Genomic DNA, 14,710 nt, shown 5'->3' with positions numbered 1-14,710 from the left:
GGGGCAGGGTCGCCACTTAATAAATGGCAGTGACTAAAACAACAGTGTCCTATATGCAGCTGGGCTAAAATGACTCCTTGTGATGTGAGGGCTGAGAGGAAGTCAACCATGCTATTGGTAGAGGCTTAATACCCCAAAATTTGTTCCCCTGGAGAGAAGACCATTACATACTCCAAAGTGATACTACATGCCAACAGACAGTGACATGAAGACCATCTGAGGGGAAAAGAATAACTAGCAGGCTGAGGGATGAGACATGCAGCCTTTGCAGTGGCTTCAGCAACCTCATGTCCTGGCATGTCGACGTGACACATTGGCTCCCCCCACAGTCAGCAAGTGGAGGCATTCTTGGATCCATTGTACTAAAGGTTGGACTGAATACACCACATGAAGGCTCTGAAGAACACAGAGAATCTGAACAGATGACACAATTTGGAAGCAATTTTGGTGAATGTACTGGGTGACCTGATAAAGGGCGTCGAGCTCTGCGGTAAAAATTGAGCACTGGTCAAGAAGCTGATACTGAAAAGGGTCATTGCTAAGTACAAAGGCACACACAACACCATGGCCTGTTTTGGAAACGTCGAACTAGATGAAGATACAGTCCCCAAGCTGCGTGCAAAGTGCAAGAAACTCACTGCGATACACCAGATCAGAGTAGTGTCCTTGGGAGCGAATGGAGTCTGAAATGAACACATATAGCAGCACAAAGCAAGGGTGGTAAACAGCTCACACCCATGGGGAACATGGCACGGAGCATAAAGCAAAGCTGTCGAAGCAGCAAATGAAAGTGAACTCTGGGTGGCAATGGAGAACACAGGTGCAGCCCATACTGACAGTGAAGGGAATCATCAAAAAAGGTAGCACAGGATGGGTGACCGGCCATAGAAGAATGACGGCTTATGCAACGACCGAGGAGAACATCCTGCTGGTAGGAAAATGGTAATTCAGCAGCCTCAGCTAAAGACTCTCAACTGGACTTGTATAGAAGGCTGCAGTGCTAAATGTATCAAGCAATCACAGACATTGTTAAGACAATGTAAGATAGACATGCGGACGAATATATGATACATTCATAATCCAGTTTCAAACAGACAAGGGACCGTTAAACACAGAGGAGGATGGTCTGATCCACTCCCCAAGAGGTAGAACACTGAGGGAGCTAGTACAACAAGCTGCCAGGTAAGAGATGGGGGAAGACCAACAGAATTTCCTATCAAACGTGAGTCCCAAGAATTTTGTTATGTCAACAAATGGAAGAAGGAATGGGCCAAGACTTAGGGATGGGGGAAGAAACTCATGCCACAAGTTCACACATACAGTCTTGTCAGCGAAACAGCGGAAGCCTCTGTTGATGCTTCACGAGTGAAGATTATTAAGACATCACTAAAGACAGGTTCATTGAGAGCTGCGATAGATTGCAAAGTCATCAATGAAAAGAGTGCCTGAGATACCTACCAAGAGACAGTCCATAATACGGTTAATGGCTATGCAAATGGGACGACGCTGAGCATAGAACCCTGAGGAACACCAATCTCTTGAAGTAAAGTGGCCGACAGAGCTGAGCTCACACGTACCTTAAAAATATGGTCTTTTAAAAATTCCCAGATTAAAAGGGGCAGGTGGCCTGTGAAACCCCACTCGCACATAATACAGAAGATACCTGTCCTCCAGCAGGTGTCATATGGCCTCTCAAAATCAAAAAAACATGGCCAAAGTTTGGCACTTCCACAACAAATTGTTCAGAATATGAGTTGACAAGGTGACGAGATGATGAACTGCAGAGCAGTGCTTACAGAATGCGCATTGGAGATTAATGAGGATATTCTGAGACTCTAGCCACCACACCAGCGAACTATTAGTCATATGTTCCATCACCTTGCAGATGCTACTGGTAATGGAAACTAGGTGGTAGCTGGAATGAAGGTGTTTGTCCTGACCAGGCTTTGGTAAGGGAATAACAACGACCTTGTGCCAGCGACTGGGAAACATACCATATGTCCAAATGCGGTTATATGTTTGGAGGAGAAAGTGTAGGCCCTCAGGAGGAAGGTCTTGCAACATCAGAATGTGAACACCGTCCAGTCCTGGATTGGAGGACCGGTACAAAGAAAGTGCACATTTGAGCTCCCTCATAGTAAAAGCAGTATCATAACATCCACGATTCTGGGAGGAGAAAGGTAACATCCTTGCCTCTGCAGTCCATTTCAAAGGGAGAGAGGCAGGATGGTAGTGGGTGGAACTTGAATATTTGCAAAATATTGGCCCAAGGTGTTGGAAATATCAAGAGGGTCTACAATGACAAGGCCTTGGTCAGACCAGGAACCAGGGAATGGACCATGGCTCCTGAAAGCCGATAGAGGTTACCCCAAACATATGAGAGAGTAAAACTGTTAAAAGAGCTTTGAAAAGAAAGCTGATTGGCTTTTTTTGCTATCTCTGAAAATGATGTGACACAGTGCTCATAGTTGTTTATAACAGATACAGTTCGTTGTCATGGGATGGCACTGAAAAATGTGGAGAGTACGTCTTCACACACAGATTGTGTAGCAGCATGCTTCAGTCCACCAGGGGACATGGACAAGTCATGACAAGGAAGAAGTGGAAGGTATGGAACATTCCAGAGCAGTAAGACTAGCTTTTGTAAGATATTCTACCTGGTCATCAATGCAGGGGAAATGGTGTTCATCAAAAGTGGCCAGACAGGAGTAGAGCTGCCAGTAAGCTTTGGAAAGCTGCCTGTTGGTTGGATGCACAGATATCATAGGTGTTAGCAAATGAATGACACAGAGGAAATAGTCACTCGAGTGTGTGTCAGAGAGAACAGACCACTCAAGACGACAAGGGGGCTGAACAGTGCAGTTTGGAAGGCCCAAGTGGGAAAAGGAGTTTGTGGAATCAGAATGATATGTGGGTGTACCCGTATTCAAATTGATTAGATTGAGATGGCTGAAGATATTTACTAGGAGAGAGCCTCTCGGACAGGGGCAGTGAGAACCCCAAAGGGGATGGTGGGCACTGAAGTCAGCGAGCATCTAAAAGGGAGGAAGAAGTTGAGCAATAAGTTGCAAAATGTCTGCCCTGATGACAGCAGAAGATGCTGCAAAGAGAAAAGGTGAAAGCGGGAAGGGACAGATAGACAGCAATAGATTGAAGCTGGCTGTGCAAGGAAATGGTGTGACTACAGATGTCATTCTGAACGAGCAACATGGCTCCCCATGTGCCGGAGACCCCGCCTCAGGAGGAAGATAAAAACAGACTGAAGTGAACTGTGGGAGGTGAAAGTGAACGTGAAGGTGTAATTTTGTTTCCTGGAGGCAGAAAACAAATGGACAGTATGATCGTATGAGGAGCTGCAGTTCAACCCTATTGGATCTGATGCTGCAAATGTTTGGAGAATAACCACATCTGATGAGAGAGAGGAGATGGGTCAAATAACGGGACACTGCAGTGGCTGCAGAGTGCCAGAATTCAAATGTGCACAGTGACCAGGTCCACAGGCTGGAGGATCCTGGTCCATTAGCTTCACCGAGGTGTCAGTAGTCACCTGTGGTTGGTGGTGCATCCCTGTGAAATGGAGGTCAGCCGGCTGAGGGTATCACTTAGTGACACCACTGAAGAAGAACACTGAGTGGAGATCATTTGTCTTTGTCTGACTGCTTAGAACCTCGGTGTTTTGTCAGGCGCAGACCCAGATGTCGACTGGCTAGATGTACACAGAAAGTCATCACAGGGATCTGATTCCTGTGTTTCTGTTTGTGAGACATGCAATTTCGCCGGCGCAAGCGAAGGTTTTTTGGTATGGTGAGCATCTGCAGCAGGTGAAGATGACGGGGTGATCTTCAAGCTGGATGATTTCACACCTGTGACACTGACTTGGAAATTGCAGGTCTGCATAGCCATGTCTTTCATGGACTGGGGTGTAGAAAGAGCTGTACTATAACTGCCAGAGAGTGGTGTACTAGGTTTGCGGCTAGTCAACTTTTCCGAGCAATGTGAGTAGGAACCTTTCCCCTTCATCTGGATCTCCTGAATGGCTCTCTCAGTGAGACAGATTGGACAGTCATAGGACAAAGCAGCAAGATTACCCTTACAGTTGATACGGTGAGGGGAAGGAGATGGACATGCACCCTCATGAGTGTTCCTGCCGCAGGTTACACATTTGGCTGCATTTCAGAAGATTCGTGAGTGTGGTTGTAGTGCTGACATTTATAGCAATATGTGGATTAGGGATTTATGGTCTGAGAGTAATAACTTCATTGCCAGCCTTAATTTTTGAAGGATGTACCATACAGTCAAATGTGAGGAATAGAATGCGAATTGGCACTACTTCTTTATCAGCCCTTTCTATGATGCGATGAATTGCAGTCACTCCATGGGCAGTGAAATAGGCTGTTACTTCAGCCTCAATCAAGCCATCAGGCAGCAGAGTGGACGTGACACCACAGGAGGAATTCAGAGTGCAGTGAGCCTCTACTTTAACAGGATAGCCATTGAGACGTGGTGCATCAAGCAGTTTCTGCAACTGAAAAGCACTATCTGTCTCCAAAAGCAAGATCTCATTATGGGATCGAGAACAGGATTTCAAAGGGCCGACAACAGCATCACACCCTTCCGAATAACAAATGGATTAACTGTCGGGGATCTGTGACAATCTTCTGCGTGTGACACCATGGGGTATCAGGGTGCGTCTGGGAGAGACGTTGATTCTTTTATCTCAACTTATTTACATTTTTGAGATAAGGAACACATCATGGAGAAATCATCCATGATTGCCAACATCTCTGATGGTGCACTCCTTCCTGCTAGGGGCCTTAGATGATTGTCCACACCTCAGATCACACCTCCCAGACTAAAGATGGAGGGACCAATTGGCATAGAGGAAGGTACCAGCTCAGGCAATCATCATCCTTCCCCTGTCCTGGCCTTTACCAGGGTTTACATTCGAGCCCTCCTTGCTGACCTGGGGCTGGGGATTACACATTACCCAGTCACCTTTTACGCATTGAATACTTATGGCAGCCTCCACGAACACAAAGGGAGGAAGAAGTAGAAAAGGAAAAAGAAAGACCTCCAATGCCAAAGCAGAGGAAGGGTAAGAAAAGGAAGGGTAGGAAAAGAAAGATGTGTGAATGGGATGAATCCATACACAGTTTTACCAAGAACTTTGGTTTCCCGAAGAAGGAATACAATTCGATCCCCAAGGAAGGGGAAAAGAATAGCAGCAGGATAGACATGCAGCACAGAAAAGGAAGTAGTACTGCAAAAGCTCATCAATTGGCTTGTGAACAATAATGAGCACTCCCATCTTGTATCAATACTGATGATGAGAAATGGTGTCTTTATGCTAAGGTAAGGAGAAGAAAGGAATGGCTCAACCCAAACAAAGCGACAACTTCCGTACAAAGACCTGCGCACATCCACAAAAATTAACGTTAAGTACCTGGTGGAAGTGATGGTGTGGTGTGCTATGAATTGCTTTCCCGATTTGTAGCCATCACTGCTGACATTTACTATCAACGTATGAGATGTTTTGAGGATGCAGTCCAAGGACAACAACCTAAAAGACCATGTAGGGATGCTACTCCACAATAACACCTGCCTGCATTCTGATAGACTGACAAAAAAATTATATTAGAGTTGGGGTGGGAAGTCATTCCACACCCACCTTATTCACCTGATCTTGTGCCCTCAGATTTTCACCTTTCTGCTGTCTATCAAACAACATTCAAGGCACTTCCTTTCCAGATGAAAATGCGCTCCGAACAAGGCTTGGTGAATTCTTCACATCAAAACCACTCGATTTCTACAGTCGAAAGATTGAAAAGTTACCCCAGCATTATCAGACGGTTGTAAATAGTGACGGAGAATATATTAGTCATGACTAAAGTCTGTTTTATGTGTATCTGTTGAGTTGATTAAACTTATGGAAAAATCACTATGATCTTATGCACCAATGTAATGTAAGTTTTTGTTTATTATTATTATAATAAATACACAGATGTGTTATTAGTTCCCACACTCCACATTTTGCACATTAAAATAATAGAAATTTTTCTGCAGAATAGTTGGAGGAACAGAAGAATAATTTTCTCTGTAATTATATACGACATATTCCGTACCAATGACGGCAAAATGTGCTAGGATATAAAATGGACGATCATAAAGGTTTAGTCATAAGTAAACCAAGTAGCAGTCTTCTGTCCAGTGGTAGGATACTGGGAAAATGGCATCAGTCTAAAAATGAGATTACTTACAAAACACTTGTGTGAACCATTCCAGAATTTTGCTCAGATTTGTTGGACCCATACCACACAGGACTAGCCGGGGACATTAAACATATATTAGCAAGGGCAGCATAGATGGTGAGAGGACTGCTTGGCCTATGGGAATGTGTGGGTGCATGCTGTAAAACCTGAACTGATTGTCACCTGCACATAGATGCCACCTATCGCACAAAGACCCATGTACAAAGCTTCAGGAACCAGTATTTTACATTTAGATTTATACTCTGCAAACCAATTTGAATTTCATGACAGAGGGTACTTCTCATTGTATCTCATATTAGAGTTTCTTCCCATTCCATTCACAATGTGTGGAAGGAGGAATGATTGCTTAAATGCCTCTGTGTGCACTGTAATTAGTCTAATATTAGCTTTGCTGTTCCTATAAGAGTGATCTGCAGTCATTCTCATATGCATATAGAAACCCTAATTATATGGTACAATGGTAAGTACTTTCTGCACTTCACAGGGGTTTGCAGAGTATCAATGTAGGCATAGGGTGGTCTCTAGTCTGTTAAATTACACCCATTTGGACAATTTAAAATATCAAATGGTGTATCTATAATTTGTAGTCAATTTATTTTAAGTATTTAGTAGGAATTACTCTCTGAAGAAGACACAAAATAAAAAGAGAGGTGAGGAACAGAAGAGTATTCTGGGAATGGCACTATACAATGTCACATTAAATTTCTACAAGTCAGTAAGGTTTCTGTTTATAATGGACAGGGCACACAGTCCACAGCTGTTTGGGATAGTTTCCTTGAGACTGTTCAAAAACTATGTAGTTCCAAATCTTCAACAGATTTTGAGGCTTCTGTGCTGGTTACATCATCTTTTGGGGCACATCTGAATATGTTCTTTGCATGCTATTTCTGAATCAGGGTTGGCAAACAGGCTGTTCACGTAATTTGCATGATGTCCACACTCTTGTGTTTCAGCAATGTGGATAGATTTATGTGGATTGGTATTGTTCTCTGTCACAGGACTTACTGCACCATCAAAAAGTGACACACATCAATTTGCTATTTCAGTAAAAAACATTTAGGCTGGAAAAACTGCTGTGAAGATACGCAGAAGTGTTGTAGCACTGGCTGCAGTGACACCGAGAATATCACTCCACATCCAGTAACTGACATATTCCAATATGTTTCTGGTAAGGCAAGACTTTCCTTGTTTTTTCCCACATGTTGGTGGGGAGAATCATGTGTTAATTAAGTTTAATCCAAGTACATAGTTTTGGCCCAATTCCAACCACGATGTTGAACATACCACTGCACCCCGTCATGCTGATTAATGGTTAATGTCAGTATCAACTGGACAATATGGCAGATAAGCTTGTGATTGGGGAGGGGGAAAAAATCAGGAACTGGAAATCAAGTTTATGAACCATGTTAAAGTGCGGAAAAAAAGCCTGTCTTGGCTACACCTAAATATTCATATCAGTGAAAAAACAATTAACTATAATAATGATTATAGAATATGAGTAAAATATGACCATCAATCACCTGTCCATCCAATGAACTGCCACTACCAAACTGTGGCCAAGAGCTGTGTTAGTCATCCAATGGCAGAACACGTACTGAGTACAGCATGCTTCACTCTAATGGCTGCTTCACAAATCCTGCCACGTGGCTGCCCCTCCTCCTCCCACCCCTTAATATCTTCAAGGAATTACACATATGGGAATTAGCCTTGCCTCACACCCTCTGACCCTGCAGTTCTCCTGGCAACAGTTACACCTATCCCCACCTCACACATCTGACACTTACATCCTCCTTTCCACATTATTCCTCTGTTCTACCTCTATCGCCCAGTTCAATTCCTCTATGTCAATGAGCACCACACGTAGCTCTGCCAGGACCAGATTAATATCACTTGTTCCAAATTCCTGTCCTATGCACTTGTAAATGCAATTACCACCACTGCCAGCATCATTGTCACCACAACCAGCATCATCTTCATATGACACATAAATGAAGAAAATAATGATAATTTTTCAATATAGACAACTTACATGTGAAAAATGTAGAACAAAGCATAACATATGGAGACTGTAGAGATAACTGATAGTAGTGCCAAAGATACCTAAAGGAAATACCAATGTAATTGTATACAATGTTAATTAAATTATCTTACCAAATTATGCTGGACCAGGAAGCGAATAGTGTCCCGAACACCAGCAGATATCATGTTTGATGTGTAGCCAAAAAAAATTGTGCAATTAGTTTTCCTTTTTATGAATTCATCTTCTTCCAATTTGTCCTGCAATTCTTCAGAAAGTGGCTGCCTCCGACAAGTTATCTATGAAAATTTCAATAGTAAGGTAGTGTAAATATATAGCATTCAACTTTATCTTAATTAACTGTTTTCCAAAAATCTTACCATTCTCTTTATTTCCTCTACAGCTAAACCAAAATTAGTGGCTTGAAATCCACTAAATCGGAATGTCTCCAGCAGGGCATGATAATTAACTCCTTTGTTAAAATCATATCCTGAAACAAATTAGCAGATGATACTTGCTCTTTTCATTCATATGCAAAAATAACAAAGTCAAAATTTGCACATAAAAGAAAGATTAATATAGATTTCTCCTTCCAGTTTCAATAGTTACTCAAGTGGAGTTTCTGTAATTATAGTACAACATTCCAAGAGAGCAGGATATGAATCCAGAGTGGGGTGGTGTGCTTAACAGAATGTAAGTTTGCTGAGTAATGTTTCTTCTCCTCCTCATCTTTCTTACATTCCAGTTATTCATCTACAAAATCAAGCATTTCCCGAAAAACATATCAGCATGTCATAGGTTCAAAATTATGCTTTTTATAAGCGGACAACTGCAAATTTAAAAACTATGCTCCTTTTATATTGTGTGTTACCTTAAGTTTAAATGACTAATTTTGTAATCCCTTAACATCAATTGGAAACAAACCACAGAATTTATTTAGACACAAATTAAATAAAAGAAAGAACACACAGATGTTTCATCAAAATATTGAAAAACTGAAAGTATTACAATTAGTATGGTATAAAAAGGAATGATAACTCAGAAATAGGTTTTGGTGTTTAAACTTATTTGTCTCCACATACATGCTTTTTAAAATTTTGAATCTTATGCACAATTTCTGCTCAAATTCTGTCCCTTAAAGTTCTTGTTAACTCATTTAAGACAAAAATACACACAAGAGACTGAGTATTTCTCATCAATCAGTTGAAATCTTCAACTATCCACATTTTTGTTTGGACCAACTAATATTTGAATTAATCATTTATATGATCTTAGTTACCCTATTTGTCTTCAATGTTATCCTTGCTACTTATTAATTCATACAAACTGCCACATAAAAACGACAAGATTAAAGTAAGTGAACAGTGATGAAAAGGGGACAACATGAAACTTCAACCTTCCAATGCTGCATGTCACCTTTGTCCCATAATGTAACAATGGTGTGGTGTTCAACAACAAATGTGCACAAACAGAAAGAGAACAGAAAAATGACAATACTTATTTTGCATCTATATTAGTTTTTGAAATACAGGTTGCAGTGAAAGACAGATCTGTAATATAGCCCACGGTCTAGATTAAGTCAGAAGGTGACTGGTTGAGGGTTGGTGAAGAATAGTGAACATTTCAGTTAATCTCTACCCACCATCCAATGTTTTGGAATTTTCCAGGCACATCTCTCTTGCTAGTTTACATCAACAGAAATAATACTGCTGTGGAGTCAGTTAAAAAGAGATCACTGATAGCTGGCAGCATTGTTGCCAGCTTTCAGCTACAAAGAGCAACTGACTTCAGATGAAAATAATAGCAGTTTACTACCTGATCATTTTCTTTACCTTCAAGAATGTCATCAAGGATCAGCTAGATAATTTTGTCTGCAAATTTTGACTTATATTCAAAAGTCCATGCTCCACTGTTTCACTTGCTTATTGGAAATAATACATTACTGTCAGTCGCAATGAAATATTACCTTTATTTTACATTTAGGTTTTACTGTTTTACCTGTGATGTTTCACTATTGTATTGATGTCATCTGGTACAAATGGTCTAATGCGGGGTAAGCAGTAAGAAGATTTGAGCACTAATCCTTTGCATATGAGACATTTCCTAAATATTAAACTGATTCCTTTTGCCTGATACAAGTGTAAGTTTGTGTAAAATGCCGTGTGACACTGTAATTTGGATTAATATTTTACTCCATTGGTTGATTTTAAAGCGAGATTAGTGCCTAGTGAAGTACTATCTTACGCACCTGTGTTTATTCTAATTATGATTACAATAACTACTACTACTGTCTTTGATCAAAAAGTTATACAGCTAACAGAAAATCAGGTATTTTTAAATAGGGTAATTATGTCTATTGCTAATTAATAATTTATTTTTGACAAGACTTGTATTAATGAATAAATACATTACCCTGAACTATCGGTGTCCCTTCGGGCAGTGGGGCACTTTCTACTAAGACAGCACTTTTAGCCTTTTCTGGAATATCCTCAGTTAGGCCAACATTTCCTCTCACTATAGTACATTTGTCCTTTTCTTCAACATCATCTCCTTTTTCACATATTTCTTTGACCTCAGTACTTCCTGACATTCTTAGACCCTTGTTAGTAGTAGAAAAAATATTTATGGTTACAACTGTGACAATGTTTTACAAAACAGCTCTGTAAAAGCTGCCATAAGTGAAATTTCATTACAAACTACTGGTAGCTTCCACAATTTTAAACTATCAATGAGTAATGCAAACTAAAGTAACTGTGACAGATGCACCTGTTACCTGCATTGCAATTGTGCCAACTGATTAAATTGATAATAGCTTGAATGCCCACTATAGTAAAGTATACAGCATATCCTCAAGGTATTGGTTTTCAAGTTATGAAATCAAACCTGCAGTATGAACTGTAATGAAACAACGAGAATATCTATAATATGATGATATTTTTTCCAATGTTAACTTGAGAAAATGGAGGCTTGGTGGACATAGGGGTGAAGATGGGGTTTGAGGTGGGGAGAAGGAATGTCACATCATCTGATCCTATATAATGATAATTTTTTCCCCATCTGTGGTATTTTTCATTTGCATTCTATATGTTCATCTATTGCCTCATTAATAGTTTCCTTTTTATGCAGTTAACATGAAAATATGACATAATACCATCATCTGAATCACAGTTGTACATTGGGTTGCATGGAGTTATCAGCACGAAAGCAGTCATGCAAATTACAGGGAGACTGGAAAGGGCCACAGTTAATCACGTGGGACGAGTGTAATGCGAAAAATTTGGGTATCATATTTTGAATCATGAAATCTTGAAACACATTTTAGCACAGGGCCTACTTATTGAAATTTTTCTGCTGTGTGTTAACATCTCCAAGGGATAGATTCGAATCTTGTTTCCCTATGTGTACATACAGGAGCAAAACTGTTGCTAAATTCGGATATATACTAATTACTTGTTCCGCAACGCAACTACTACTAATACCCTGTTTGTACTTGCACTATCAGTCCCAATACACAATCATTTTCTGGAAATTTGCGCTTTAGACGTGGAAGATTTCCTACCTATAATGCAACTTTAGCACAGGTGTCAATATCATTTATTAATGCTGTAGAAGACAGGCATCTTATTTCGTTGTTTACAAATCGCCGGTCTTTCCCACTGGTTTTCAAATTCACATAATATCTTTGGTTAGGCTGACACAACGCCAGTGATCAAGAGAATCACAGGCGTCTAAAGCTAGCGAAATGAGGGATGCTCAACTACTGGACCTACCGATAGATGGCCCTAGCGCGTGCCGACCAAACATCATATCATTGAGTGTCCGCCAGAGATCACTGGTGTCCGCCATATCTGAATTTGGCAAAAAGCGAAGTGTCAAAACACGGATGAAAATGTTTTTCGTTCTGCGCCCTCATAAGTCTTTTATATTCTATGTTCTAGATATCTACACATCAACATAATGAAGTGTTTCTAATCTAGCGAGAAAAAACAGTGACTGTTCTGCTATGAAATTCCTAAATTCGAGTGTGTTTTGGAAGTTTGGCAAGCTGACCTATAAATTGTTTACTATTAATTTTATGAGTGCTTTACTTATTTGCCCGTTTTAAAACACTATTTAAGATTCAATGGAGGTCAACAAATTACCTTGCTTGCCAAAGCTTTTAACTACAGGTATAATTCGGAAAATCAAGTGTGGAAAAGAGTGAAGACGTCCCTTAAAGAGAAGTTGACATCGTTTGCTTAGGGGTATCTTTACTGACAACAGAAATTACAACTGAACTATTAAAGTATTACTTCCGTATAAACGGAAAAAATTTTTCTTTATCTGTAGTGATGCATTACCGATCTGCTTATATGCTGACACTGTAATTGCAACATGCACTTACGAATTTGGCTCACTCTTTGATCAGAAATTTAAATACCATGATATTATTAACGCCTGTACATGACACGGTGTATTTTAACTGAGTGATAAGGTAGAAGTACTAGTTTTTGAAAGTGCTTCAGTCTTTGATACGAGACAAGAAATACATTTAAATGAGAGAAACACAAAAACCAACGTTAAGGCTCCTCTTAAATGCATGACTTGTATCATTTGGAAGTTAAGTCTATTAATAATATTATATTGGACTGATCCATGATGATGTAGGAAGTGAAGGAACTTGTTGAAAATAACATCGTTCACAGCTGTTAATTTTAAGGTTGGGGTGTCTTAAAACTGTAATTTTCCAGTCTGACACCCAAACAATGACTGGTACCATGGTTTTATTTTAAAATTGAGTTAAAAACATGTCAGTGAGAAAAAATTATTACACTATGAATTACAACCATGGAATCTTATTTCTGTGAATCTTGGTTCCAGTCTTTGACATGGTGTCAATCACTGAAATGACTGGTTGTCAGTATAGGGCCCAAGCAAAAAACAAACCTGAAAGCAAAAGCTGCAGAAGTTGGCACCCCAATGGCTGCTACAATCTGTGAGAGACAAGGGTGACATTATATTTCAAATTTAGTGTAAAAAGTTCCATATTGTCTGAATTTGTCCTTTAATGACAGGACATTCTAGTCCAGTCGATTTTCTTACCTGCAAAAGTACACTAGCCAATACCAGTGGCACAAAGGCAGTGCCAAATTACAAACTATCCAGTAACAACAGAAGTATTGCTGGACAATGTACAGTAAATAATATGTAATAACCTGAGAAATTCAGAATTGGTTTGAAGAAATAGAACAGTATTTGGAAAGAGAGTAACATTTTGAATATAACAAATGACGCAAGTAGAGTTTTCAGTTATTATGAGAGCTTGCTTAATTATTTTTTTTCCTCTCTCTTCTCCATTCTCAAGGGAAAAATGTGATAACATAAAAGTGCAAGAAAGTTGTGTACAATGTTGGAAATGACAAAAAAGAAAATCGCACCATGCTTTTAACAGCATATGCTGCTGTAAAGGTTGCTCCTCCTAAGAACATGATGTTCTCCAATCTCTCTCTCTCTCTCTCTCTCTCTCTCTCTCTCTCTCTCTCTCTCTCTCTCTCCCCTCCATGTGAAGAGTATTCCTGTAATAACAGCTAATAGCATACCAAGAACACGAGGGTGTCACAGTGGAGATTTGTTTTCTGGTACAGACGTCTGATACAACTATTCCACAGCAAAACTTACTTTCAATAGGTGTGGTAGCAGTGCACTCCCATAGGATAACAGAATATTATGTCCTCCAGGAATCACATTGGGTACACCACTTACAGCATAAACTGTACAGCAACTACAATGTTTTGTGAGCAAGTAATACCAGTCAGTATCTTTAATTTTAACATAACTCTTGACTCCCATAATTACCTGCTTATACATGTGCTTGTACTACAGGTTATTGGTAAAGCAAATACTTATTGAATAGGTCTTACACATTTAATACTTAGCAGAAATTCTTTTATTACTGTATCACCTCTATGGTGAATTAAGAGGTACTGACTGGTTTCTTTGAACATTTAATAGAAGCCTTCTTTTTACCTGCTATTGATAGACAGCCATTCCAAGTTCTGTACAGAACAATCTCTCACATTTTTCATGAGGTTTGTTATTCTGTACACTAAGATTTCCTCTTCTAAATTGTAAATATTGCATTCAACATTGTTGGTATTAAAGATAATTCATGAAATAAATTATATTTAAACCAGAAAATTAAAGGTTCCACATGGCACATGAAAAGTACCTTGCTTCACACATGTATGTACAGATTCCAAAATGTCTGTGAATTTGAGTTACGAACTTTTTTAAATTGAAATATGAAGATCACAATACTTTGGGTCAGCAATAACTCAAACGTAAAATACTTTTGTTCCCTATGGGAAACTTTGTTCTTCATGTGACTCGTGCAACTGCTTTCACTCTTAATGGAAAACTAAACGGTTTATGTTAAAGCTAACTA

At 39.7% G+C, this 14,710-nt stretch overlaps 1 protein-coding gene across 1 annotated transcript in view; it reads right to left on the bottom strand.

Moving 5' to 3' along the window:
* LOC126480673 (probable deoxyhypusine synthase) overlaps positions 1–11,996 on the bottom strand; it is a 59,017-nt gene extending 47,021 nt beyond the window's left edge. Inside the window, exons 1-4 of the mRNA XM_050103898.1 lie at positions 11,846–11,996; positions 10,699–10,885; positions 8,667–8,776; positions 8,421–8,585 (exon numbers count right to left, since the gene is read on the bottom strand). Of these exons, the coding sequence (XP_049959855.1) occupies positions 8,421–8,585; positions 8,667–8,776; positions 10,699–10,876 (453 nt within the window). The 5' untranslated portion in view covers positions 10,877–10,885; positions 11,846–11,996. The remainder of the gene's footprint in view (positions 1–8,420; positions 8,586–8,666; positions 8,777–10,698; positions 10,886–11,845) is intronic.
* Between the last annotated feature and the right edge of the window lie 2,714 nt (positions 11,997–14,710).

The sequence above is a fragment of the Schistocerca serialis genome, chromosome 5, assembly GCF_023864345.2.
Source record: "Schistocerca serialis cubense isolate TAMUIC-IGC-003099 chromosome 5, iqSchSeri2.2, whole genome shotgun sequence".
NCBI classification, from domain to species: Eukaryota; Metazoa; Arthropoda; class Insecta; order Orthoptera; family Acrididae; genus Schistocerca; species Schistocerca serialis.
Note: the sequence above shows the minus strand (reverse complement) of the source record. Positions and strands in the feature narration are given on the sequence as shown.